At 38.6% G+C, this 12,749-nt stretch overlaps 1 protein-coding gene and 1 long non-coding RNA gene across 2 annotated transcripts; both read left to right on the top strand.

Annotated features, from left to right (window-relative positions):
* The first annotated feature begins 4,204 nt into the window (after positions 1 to 4,204).
* On the top strand, positions 4,205 to 5,631 carry LOC311127607. Its single transcript, XR_014613126.1, has 3 exons — positions 4,205 to 4,257; positions 5,234 to 5,322; positions 5,575 to 5,631. It is a non-coding gene; the product is annotated as an uncharacterized lncRNA (long non-coding RNA).
* Positions 5,632 to 5,692: 61 nt separating this feature from the next.
* On the top strand, positions 5,693 to 11,982 carry LOC311128580 (uncharacterized protein; the record flags this gene model as incomplete). Its single annotated transcript, XM_084160766.1, has 10 exons — positions 5,693 to 5,721; positions 5,842 to 5,987; positions 6,096 to 6,232; positions 6,357 to 6,450; positions 6,541 to 6,649; positions 6,738 to 6,961; positions 7,053 to 7,224; positions 7,358 to 7,485; positions 7,612 to 7,758; positions 11,725 to 11,982. Exons 1-10 carry the CDS (start codon positions 5,703 to 5,705, stop codon positions 11,980 to 11,982), a joined length of 1,434 nt encoding a protein of 477 aa, XP_084016892.1. The 5' UTR covers positions 5,693 to 5,702.
* Between the last annotated feature and the right edge of the window lie 767 nt (positions 11,983 to 12,749).

Below are 12,749 nucleotides of genomic sequence, written 5' to 3'. Positions count from 1 at the left end.
TATCCAAACAGTTGTTTGGTAGAGTAGACATTGAATAAGTTGCATAGTTAGGTACATTATTGTCATTTAATTCGCTCTGCTCACTGTCTAGACTTCCTGTGCAGCGAAGACATTGTCATTGGCTGGGGATTCTTAATACTGTAATAAGGTCCTCATCTTATCTTCACAGGAAGAAATGCTGAACACACACAATCAGGACGTTTCTATTGAAAGCAAAACTTGAAATGGGTCCTCCTCCACCTTATAAGCCTTCTGTACTCATCATATTTTGAAGCCACACTCAAACAAATGTACCTTACTTAATAAAGCTCATGAGCCCCATTTACAGTATATACAGCATCAGGGTATCACAACTATAAAACAGGACCACTGGAACAAGTCTGGTAAAGTTCACTAAATTGTTGTCCTTTTTGGCCAATAACAGTTGGTTGGTCAGTCGCTCCCTCTACCTTCTACTTTCACCCAAAGATAGAAATGTAATTTGAGCTGCTTGATGAAGGTAAACAAGTAGAGGGATAGATCATGGGGAATTGTAGGGAATCAGAGATTCTGAGTTTACTCCACAGAACATGCAAAATTAGGGGGTAATAGCAAGGCCCTCTGGGTTTTATTTTGTTTACTACACTTCATATTTTGAAATGATAGGGGTGTTGAGTCATCCATATCTCAATGGGGATTTCCAGCAGGGAAACTGAACAAATGGAGAAAGCAACTGAATGAAAAAGGAGAGTCTGAATTGGGCAGCAGAGATATGGCCTGGTGGAACCAGCCTGATCGCTTCGTTCAACATTCTATTTCACAGTAAAACAGAATGGTAAACGCAGAAATCAGGCCGGTACGACCAGGCTAGTAGAGATGTGGGTAAGATGTGATACTTTGCCTGACCTCAAAAATCAGTCCAATTGGAAATTCAAAGTCAGAAAGATTTGGGTAAACTCCCCAGAAATCTGCCTACCCAGTCGACAGGTGTTCAGGCAGATGAATTGCGAGGTCATTTCCTGTGTCTGCCCTGAAACCATTTCTCTAACTTCTTCTGCTGAGGCTGCAGTTTGCTAAGTAGCACAGCGTGCTGTGCAGACACAGAGCAGCCTCTTCACATGGGACATTTCTGTTTTCTAAAACAAACACATATCCTCCTCAAAACCCAAGGTAGAAGCACATTAATGTAACCATGTGGCTACACCCACCTCTTGTGTTTAAAATATACCATTGCAGAAACAGCTAATAATGACATCTTGTAATGCTGAAGATTGAGTCAACATTAATGTTACTATTGCAATAATCCCAGACTCCCAGTCGGTATTAGATAGAACGTTGCGGCCCTGCCCACCAGTGGAGAAAACTACCTGTGGTTAACTAGGTTACCCCATTGTCTCACAGCAAAAACATTTTTCAAAAGCAATTTTGTTTTTGTCTGCTTGTTTTTGTCAATTACAAAACTACATTTAAGAAACGTCTAAAGATTACTTTTCAACAATGCCTGCTCCCGAGCATTCTCACTACTTATAAAAACGTAATATTGTAGGGCTTCCCTCATACCCCTTTTCATGACGGTGCCAGCAGCCACGTGAGTGCTAGCTAGCTAGCCAACACCAACAACATAAATAAACGGACTATACAGCTACAAGTAGTGAGTGGAGTTACAAACGGACTATACTAAACAAGTTAAGTCGTTCCACACACATAGCTACATGTAGACTACTTGGACACCGTGTCCCTTCATTTCCCACTCTCCCACGCCGAACAGCTCTTCTCGCAGGCTCTATTTCCCTACATGGGAACATTGCGAACCGTAGGTTGGGATTTTTGACCTGGTTACAGGTACATTGAACAATACAGCAGCTTTTCGTCATGTTTTGTTATTTCTGTATGACAAGAAATCATCGACGAAGTTGGCTCTTTTACAATCATGGTCAATAGGAAAGAATGTTGGTTTTCTCCAATTTGTGGACGTGATCGAGGGGAATTCCTTATTATTACGTGAATATCTATTCGGAGTATACAGATTAATTAATTTATGGTTTGTTTCTCAATCGATGTGGTTTAGAATGCCTCAATACGTTTTACTGTATGTCTACTGTAGAAAATAACATATTTTCCCATTCACCCACCTAGTGGAGAAAGACAAAAACTGAACCTCATATACATAACGTCTGTGGTGCAAATCTTTCAGGCAGTTATTCCAGTATTTTTTGTCACCTCTGAGCATTTCCCACCGGCTTCAATATTTTGAGCAATGTGTCACCTCACAAAAGAGGAGCAGCTTCAGCTGCAGCACACGGTGGCATTGGATCAGCAGAAAATCTATCAGCTTTTAACACAACAGTATCCATCACCCTGTCAGGCTGCAGCAGATTGGCTCACCAGCAGCAGGCTCAGCTCAGCCACTGCTCTCTCATATCCCGCTCTGCCTCAGGAGCTGGAGCTGGAAAAATCATGGTTTCAATGTGAATCTGTTATGTGTCATCTAATGTTTTGAGTTTTGGCCTATTATATATTGGATGTACGTTTCTTGGGTGTTGAGTACCAGAAAACTGTAATCCTAAATATTCCCACCCACCGGCCCACCCAAAAAATAATGGACAGTTTGTCAGCAAGTAGATGTCTGGGATTTAAATTCAATAAAAAAAATCCCTGTAGTGCCAATGTACTTTGAAGCTTTATAAAGCTTTATACTTAGAATGACAATCACACTGATGTGTAATAGATAGAGTCACTCAGAGTCACTCCCAGCTATTGGCTCCAATCTTCTTAACAGGAGTCTTTTTTGCTTAATACATTTGTGTGTAATTAGACCTCACCAGGGACACTGTGCTTTAGTCAGTCACCTCTGCCTCTGGCTCTCAGGCTTTTGACAAAGTGTAAACAGTTCCATTAGGAGGCTATGCATGGAGCTTCTCATTATGTTACACACACAAGCGCGCGCACACACACACACACACGCACACACACACACACTCAGTGTCATGAAACGGACTTATTTACTTTAGCTATTTTACTGAATATGCAAAAAATAGAAATTCTGGTCATTCAGTTATGGAAGGGCAGAGCACATTATACCTCACAATTGCTTCAATAAATATATATTCTGTGCTTGCATGATACATTTTTCATTGCCACTGGTCTTCCCTGGGGTAAGTTGAGAAGACAGTGATATTGTGCCAATGTAATGCTTTACAGTTAAGTGAATAAACCTCTCTGCAAAGTAAAATATGGATTTTAAGAGGCTGCCGTCTCTCTGCTTGCCAGACAGAGAAACATATTATCAAAGCATGGAAGTAGCAGAATAAACTTAGACTGAATGGAATCCTCCATGAATATGATCCTCTTCACTGAAGAAGAAGAGACATGATATGAGAAACGTTAACCGGGATCAACCAATCCACTAAAGCCTTTTAAATAAAGCAGGACATAAGTGCTAAATTCAGTTCTGGTAATGCTAGTTTAGTGAAGATTATTTTTAAAAGATGGGGTAACCGTTCTCTCTGAAAGGGTTTCCAATCGAAGTGCTTAATCAGTATATCAAATACATAAAATAAACTATGTATCTTCAAAAATACCCATGGTTGACCCTGGAACACTGCAATTTCAGTACAAAATGGGCCAATTTGGAGTTGGAGATGTGATATTGTACATATAATGTAGAGATATGCAAAGGGTATGATAATAAACATCAGTCTAGCCCCTACCTACCCCAGGAAGTGCTGGGAACGGGGTTGCTGCTGGCTGTAGACGACAATTGAAGTGTGCATTGTGACCTAAGCCTGTCATTGGCTGTCCTGTTTTCCTCCCTCTCATCTTTCCCTGTGTCTCTCCCTTAACCCCTCCCACTCTCTCTCACTCTCAGTTCTCTACCAACAGCTATAACTGCTGTTTACCCTCCCCTCCCTCTATCACTCCTCTTGAATTACCAGAATGAATCACATCAGTGGCTGGCCATGACTAGTTTGTGGATCATCCTCTTTAAGCCTGTAGACAATCAATCATTGTCTTTGTCATCCACTACACAGTAAAAAATGGGGTGTTAATATTTCAGAGTAAAGTTATTTTAACCCAGATAGAGTATTTTCAACATTTTTGAGAGTAAAGTTGCTCTATCAGTGGAGTTAAAAGTGAGTGTAAAAATCTGCAGATACGCAGTGACAATTTCAACTCTACAGCAGTGATGAATACCCGCCACTCTGCTTTGCTGAAGTTTGGCACATACGTTGGTGGAGGAAGATTGCGAAGGAGTAGCTAGGCCACAGATATTGCTAGGTAAGTTACATCCCCGTTTTTTCAACACCAAACCGGTATTTTTTAACTTTACATAATTTTAGAGTTGTGCTGATGTCAAGGTCATATTTTAATTACGAGTTCCATGCGCCGGTCCCACTTGCAGTGACCTCGTCATCAGCCAGCTAAATTAGCTTGTAAGTTCAGATGGTTGACAGTAATAACTGTTATATGATATACCCATGGAATATGTTTGATATTTTTGTGAATGGCTTGCTGTTTCATATGGCTAAAAATAGGTAACGTTAACTTAGCTAATCAGTTCGTTTGAAGGACACCACCGTTTGGCATGAGCGCAGATTGTGCTTGTCATGCGGTTAGCTAGCTTGCAATCAGTATCGGTAACTGTCTTTCTTTGTGTTGCAATATTTTCACGAATGAAGTTTGTCAGAATGGTAAATACGTAAAATAACGTTCGCTAACAACAAAACATTTATACAGATAGTATTGTTAGCTAACGTTATTGTATAGCTTCCCAGGCTTCCTTACACTAACGCTAACTGTTTTTTATAAAGCTATATATAACGGTAATGTTAGCATGCTTCTGATAGTTAGCCAGCTAATGTTGGTGTTATAAAACGATAACTTAGATCACTGATTTGCATGACGGGTTTGTTTAACATTGCTTAACCATTTTAATGGTTAGCTACTGTTCGAACTAAAATGGCTAATGAGCTAGCTAACTTTGACACATAGCTAGTTATTTGGTAGCTAATGGGACAATGTGCCTCTAAACTTGAACTAGCCTACACCCATTTGCTGCAGAAAATGGCAGCTTAACGTTATATTCAACCAGCACAACTGTGTCTACTTCAGCCTTTGTAATTGCAGTGTAACGTCTAAGTAATGCATAGTGCATTGCGTAGCTAGTACTACTGAGATAAATGGATAGTTAGCTAACGCTTAGTTGAACCAGCACTAAATGATGATTTTGAATATATATTTTCTTTGTTAACAGAGGCAAAATGCTGTTGCGTGTTCAGCTCGGGGAAGAGCAGAAATACGTCAAGCTGTCTGAGCTGACATTCAATGCTTTCTTGAAAGAAGGTAGGTATAATAGGTTAAAGCAATACATATCACCCTAATGACAAAATAATACAGCATTAAGCTATTATCTTATGATATCTATTTAGGTCTATAGTCATTTCTGCTGTGCTTTATATTTTCAGTAACATAAAATCAGGTGCAGATCCTTGTCTTTCATCATTTTGTGAACACATGAGGCAACCTTAAGTATGAACTTGGATTCTTGTGAGAAGGGAATGCATGTTTTTCTTTTTTTTCTTCTTTTTTTAACAGTGTGTCTAAAATTCAACATACCAGAAAGCAGAAAGCCAGACATTAAGGTGTATGACCAGTCTGACACAGAAGTTGACTCAGATGTTTTTGAATAATTAGTAAAGGAGTCACCTGGAACTTTCAGAATCATGCTGGGCAATGGACTTGGTATTCATTCATTCAATTAGTTTTTTAGTTTAAAGGCCAGAATGAGAACCTTTATTGTCTTAAAAATAACAGTTTATTGTAATATGTTTCTATGTTTTGCACAAATTTCATAATGAACAGATACCTCTCATTCATCATCATGCTCGGGTACATCTGATGACACCATCATTCTGAATTTCACTGTGTGTGACGATGTTGAAGAAGTAGCGGCTGGCGAAGGAAGCCAGCCTAAAAGGCCATGCCACATAAACTATGAGGCAAAAGCAGTAAGTGGTGAACATTGCTGTTAAGTCCAATCTGAATGTTGTTTCATCATGTGACAGCATTACATATTGCTTTACAATTACGGAAAGCACATTTCTTTCCACCTATAGCTGATTGAAAAAATCCTAACATCAAAGCCTGGTGGTGAACGCATTATGCAAGAGTATGGAAAAACCAAATCTCTGACAGATGCCACCAGAAGACAGATGATCAACATACTTGTTGCTGAGATGACAGAAACACATGGGTAAGCATTAAGCATATTGATGGGCTGTAAAGAAACATTGTTATTATTTTCCGGTTATTAATTATGTAAAATGTGTTGTGCAATATCAATTCAGTGTGATGTTAACTTTGAATTCATATGCTAGGACATCCCCCCCCAAAAGTGTCAGAGTGATGTATGCACAGGGGATAGTAGCTTTGTTTCCCTATCTACAAGACCCATACTCACAACATGGATATGTAAGTAAATGGGTTATTGCAACATTATGCACATATTCACTCTATGAAATGGGAATAGTACTCCTTTATAATTTATTTATAATAATATAGGATCATTACTACGATCCGGAGAGTGGTTCCGGATACCTTGCATGGCGATTGAAGACCATAAGAAAAACAGCAGAGGAAAGAGGTGCCTCAGTCAGCAAATCTCCTAAAGGTATGTTTTCTGATCAGTGACATGTAATTATAATGGTGACCTGTGAATTGTACAGAAAGGATTTCTTAACACTGTATTTTGTCTTAAGTTGGTGGGCCAGGCCGTGATCGTCAGCCCTTCACCTATGACAGAGAGCCATCTGATGAGGATGTGGAAGCAGCTATTGCTGTTTTGAGACACTCTGCTGATGAAAACACTGTCCGTGAGAAGATGAAAATGACCTTCATATATCGGCAAGCAATGGTCAACGATGAAGCCAAATCATCAGATGTCTTCTCGGTCTTCCCAAGATTTCTGGACACACCAGGACTGGTATGACAACTTAATTCACTGCATCACCAAAAATATCCAATGAAGAATAAGGTAACACTCATTATTTCTGTCTTTGTGTGTTACATTGCAGATAGAACAAGATTTCAGACTTCTGTTTGGTGAGGCCACAGCCAACAAATTCTTGGAGAAGTGGCCAACCACTTTCAAAGCAAAAGTAATAAAGGAAAGCCATGGACTTGTATCCACCACAGAACTCTTGGATTTGATGCGCAATGCTGAGTCAGCTGCTGAAGTTGAGAATGGTATGAATGAACTGTTTTACTTTTTATGTGGATAATGTAGGTGTGCATTATATGTCCATAATGGTGCAAGTTGTGAATAAGAATGTTGTGCTACGGCACAATGTTAACCAGGTTTTTATTTACTTATTTGTAGGCTGGGACAGTGACATGTCTGCCATCTTGCTGCTGCTACATTTGCTACCACCATCTGCACAAGGTAGAAAGAGGCCGGGAAAGATGTCTGCATATCAAGCTGTAGATCAGCTCATCAGATTTCAAAAGGTATGCTTAACAGTTGTTTAAAATATATATTCCATCATCTCAATCTTGTGCACAGTTTGAGGTGATCTTATCTATTGTCAGAGGTTAGTCACCAAAACAATTCTGTTGAATGTGTTTTTTTTGTAGGTTGGAACCAGTGTGCAGCAGCATCTTGACAACATCACCCAAAGCAGTCAGCCCTACCTTCTCGCCCAGGGATCCACACAGAGCAGCATTCACTCCTACTTCATTGTGGTTGACAAGCATGCTCTTCCATGCAAGGCAACAGGTTCAGTAGCAGCTTTTTCACTTTTGTGCAAACAACCATCTATAACATCGACATGGGGGAAACAAAGGAGTCTCCTAGAGTTGCTGAGTTGCGAGCAAGAATGGTGCGTTAGTTGAGATAAAACTATGAAGTGTTTTCTTTGCAAAAGTGACCATGGAAGTCCAAACAACCTTGTTAAGCACCTTAAGATAATTCATGGGCTATGTACAGGCAGGACTCTTTTTCTGAAATGTCGTCAAGAAGGATGCTCACGTTCTTTTGGTAGCTTTTCTGGTTTTAGAAAACATCTTAACAAGTGCCACGGAGAAAGTTTAGTAGATTCTATAGAAGATGATCTTTCAGACCCTCAAAGTACCGTCAACACCAGTAATATTTCTCATGTTGAAGTGTCGACTGAATGTTTAGAGGCTGAGTCAGAGTTATCTTCGCCATACATTGTAAATAGTTGTGCAGCTGTTATTTCTGATCTAAAGGCAGCAGGTGTTGGTCAAAGTACAGTAAATACTGTAGTGATTTCCATGGAAGAGATTGTTCAAGATATTCATCAGCATGCTAAAGAAACAGTGATAAAGCATGTATTTAGTAATGAAAGAGAAACAGAAATGTGCAAGAAAGTTGAGGCGTGTTTTGAGGGGTTAGAGAATCCTTTCACAGTTCTAAATTCGGAATACAAGCGATCAAAATTTATGACTGCCAAGTGGGAAATAGTAGAACCAGTTGAATGTGTGATTGGTTCAAGATTTGACACAAGACGAAATAAAAAGACTGGAACATATGATCAGGTAGTAGTTCAAGATAAATTCATGTATATTCCAATTTTATCTACACTGCAGTCAATATTTAAAAGTCAGTATTTTGCAGAAATGTTGCAAAGCTCAGCTACCAGCAACTCTAGACTGAGAGATATTTGTGATGGAACTTTTTTTAAAAGTCACCCCCTGTTCTCAACTGAGAAGCAGACAATACAGGTCCAGATGTTCTATGATGATTTTGAGGTCGCCAACCCATTGGGTTCCAAGCGAGGTATTCATAAATTGGGTGGAGTATATTTTACTTTAAGAAACTTCTCTCCAAAATGGAATTCTTTTTTGGCTAACATACACCTGTGCGCCTTATTTCATACTCAAGATGTTAAACGATATGGTTTTAGTGAAATTTTTGATCCCATTGTTCGAGACATTAAAGTGTTAGAGAGCGATGGTATTGAGATTCCATTATACAGTGGTTATGTACGTGCCACTGTAGTACAGGTAACAGGTGATAATTTGGGTTTGCATAGTTTGTTTGGTCTGGTGGAGTCTTTCAGTGCAAGGTACTGTTGCAGGTTCTGTTTAGCAGAAAAGGAGGACTTTCAAACAGAATTCTCTGAAGATTCTTCCAAAATAGTTTTACGCACCAAAGATATGCATACTGCTCACTGTCAAGAAATGGCTTGTAATCCATCCCTTCCGTATGTTTTTGGTGTGAAAAGGTCATGCATATTAAATTCATTGAGGTATTTTCACACAACTGAGAACTTCTCAGTTGATGTGATGCATGATGTGTTAGAAGGGGTTGGCCAGTACGAATTGAAGTTATTATTTCTGTATTTGAATGAAAAACATGTTACATCAGGAGAAATACATTCAAGAATACAAAGTTTTGATTATGGTTTCACAGAGAGAAATAACAGGCCTGTGACTGTTAATTTAAGTGAAGGATCTAATGATCTGGGACTGAATGCAATTCAGTCCTGGTGCTTACTTAGGAATGTTCCTCTTATCTTTGGAGATTTGGTAACTTCTACTGACCAACACTGGGGCCTGCTTCTTTTATTATTGCAAATAATTAACATTATATTCTCGCCCATGTTATCTCAAGGTCTATGTGTATATTTAAAACATTTGATTGTTGATCACCATACACTGTTTAAGAAGTTGTATCCTCAGAAAAAACTTTTACCAAAGCACCATTTTCTTATCCACTATCCCCGCTGCATCCAGAAAATAGGGCCTGTACTTCATAGTTGGTGTATGAGGTATGAAGGCAAACATAATTTTTTCAAAAAACAGCTTAAATCGTTTAAAAATATTACCAAAACGCTGGCAAAAAAGCATCAGAATCATATGGCATATAGTTGGCGAAGATCAACAACTTTTAGTCGGTTAGATATTGGTCCAGGAAAAATGGTGGCTTTAAATATGGTAAAAGGAGGTTCTGAAATTGCTTTGGCAATGCAAGTGCCCAGTAGCATTCAGGTTATGAAGGTTAATTGGGCTAAACATAATGGGTATGTTTATCGCCCACACTTGGTTATCTGTGGCGAAGTTGACTCTGAAGTGCCCTTGTTTTATCAGATTGAGTCAGTTCTGATAATGTGTGAAAAACTGTTACTACTCACAGTGCCTTTAGTTACAGTAACTTTTCAAGAACATTTCCATGCATATGAGGTGATCAGATCAAAGCATGATTTTTTTTTTTTTCATGTCGACAACCTGCACTACCCTAGACCTTTTGACATACAAAGGTCATATGGAGGAAATGACACAGCTATCCTTGTTGTGCCATATTGCTTTCTCTGGTGAACATTTTTATGATGTTATACTTCTGTCATAGACAAGGCAATGGGTGTACAATGTAAATTCACTGACATTGAAATTATACTTTTTTTTTTCAATAAATGTGGGTGCTCTCATCTTGTATTATTGTGCTTTGTTTTATTTGATAGTATTGATATTTCTATAATTCAGTAACACTACATCATATGATTTAAAAAAAAAAAAAAAAAACACTGTAGAGAAATGAAAAGTAAATATCATTACACTTTAAAGTGTCATTTTTTAAAGTAAAATTGTAGTTGACTTAACTCTATACAGTGTAATCATATTACTCTCAACAGTGTGATTAAACTACAGTGTTAAATATTTTGACACATTTCATTGTTATTTTTTACACAATATGGAGTAGAATTAACTCTAAAAGTTTTACACTGACCAAAGAGTACATTTTACACTGATTTTGAGTGGGACCAAATGTTATCTGAAACAGAGTTAAATTCAACTCGATAGGAGTTAAATTAACACTTCTGTTTTTACTGTGTACCTAACATTACATTGATTGCAGTAGCTCACTTGACATCACTTGCCTATTGTCCTTGATTTCATTTGTTTCATAAAGAAAGATTCATAAACGAAACCACCAAAATCCTAGCTAATTCCTTTTATACTGCTACTATCATTTCAGAAAAGCCCACCATACACCTACATCAGCTTTCGTAACTTCAAAGGAATGCTAGGTGACTAAATGTATGGTTCTGTTAGATAAATGTAATGCTATTAAATGAAAGTGTGAGTGGTCAACACGATAGCCCAAATCCAAAGCACAGTAGTGAGAATCACTCTGCTAGCTAATATCTGACGCTTGGTAGGGTTGGGACTGGTTAATATTTGAATTGGTGAGTAATATGTAGTAGAAAGTAGTGTTGGAGGGCCAGTATGGCTCTATGAAGGGTGCTGTCCTTTGGATGACACAGATATCAAATTGGAATTCAGCACAACACGATGCACAATATAATTTGTAAAGTCTGGAGAACTTTTGGTGGAGAAGCAGACTGTTCTCTCTCTTTTTGCAACATTTGAAGAAGACTTTCTCAGTCTCTCTCCCTGCGTCTGATATCTCATCTTTTTGAAAGGATTATGGCACAGCGTTTGAAGTCGAGATTAAAATCAGTTAATATAATCACACTTTGATTCTCACACCAGTCAGTGTTTCAAAATGAAAGGCAAACACATTTACTGTAAGTACATAAGACAATACTGTCAAAACAGATTCTAATTAGATTTCCTGCCTGAGTAAATATATGTCTAAAGAAACAAGTTGATGTAGAGTGTAAGGGAAAGAGCAACATATAAATAAATAAAGTTTAACCATATTAGTATCCAGAGAAATGAAAACTTTGCATGACATTGTGTAATCTTGTCACTTTTAAGTAGCTTTTGGCTCTGAGTGACCCTGTGTTGTGTAACTGCCTGCCATGGTGGAGTCTGACACTGTATTGTCCTGTCAACTTGGATTACCCCTCTCTCGACCTGATGAATACTCTTACTTCTGACATCGGCCACATGACAAGTGACCTACGTGGCAAGGATCTCCGTTACCATGTCCACTACTTATTGGCCTGTGTCTGGAATTCCCACTTCCGATCTACCAATTACATGGCCACCTTTGTGTCCCTGAAAACCAGCTTCTAGGATACAAGGGTAACCTACCAACAAACAGTAGATGTAGAAACATGCTGCTTATATTGGAACAGAGAGAATATATCAGTTCACTGCTGCCTGTACATTATCTGATGACATTCCACCTTTGACATGTACTGTTTCATTGTGTCATTGCTTCAATCACAATAGTAAGTCATGGACATTAACATTTATAGTGGATGGCATCTGTTTCTGCTGAGGTGTACAATTTGGTTGGGTCATTAACATTGACATTAATGTTTCATAGAGAGGTACCTGACTACAATGTGAAAATGTTGGGATTGAGGCATTGTCTGTCTTTCAACTCAATTATTTCAACACACATATCACCTTCAAGATCAGCAGACCTTTACTGTACCTTTGAAGGGCATCATTCCCAGATCAGCAAAGCACATTAACACTAAATATATTTCACTCTTGACAGAATTAAAGGAGAGACAATATGTATCATTTACTTTTGAGCGTTAGCCCCCCATTCATGAGATCTACTGTTGTATACAGAACCTCATTTACCCTGATTGATGCTGCAAGTACCACAAGTACCACAGTGTTCTCTGAGAAGTAACTTGTAGCGGCATCTATATATAGGCCATCTCTTTTTTGTCATCTTCCATTCTTCAGTGAACACTAAGACGACCATATGAGCTGATTAGAATGCTAATTTGAGGTTGGTTGGGTAATCACTTGTCAGGCAGCTGTTTGGGCGTGGATGTACTGTTCAGGAACACAATGTCTCTACAGATGGACGCCCCCCTCCT

Source organism: Coregonus lavaretus (assembly GCF_964263955.1).
Source record: "Coregonus lavaretus genome assembly, chromosome: 4".
NCBI classification, from domain to species: Eukaryota; Metazoa; Chordata; class Actinopteri; order Salmoniformes; family Salmonidae; genus Coregonus; species Coregonus lavaretus.
The sequence above is the reverse complement of the archived record's forward strand: the minus strand, read 5'-3'. Positions and strand labels throughout refer to the sequence as shown.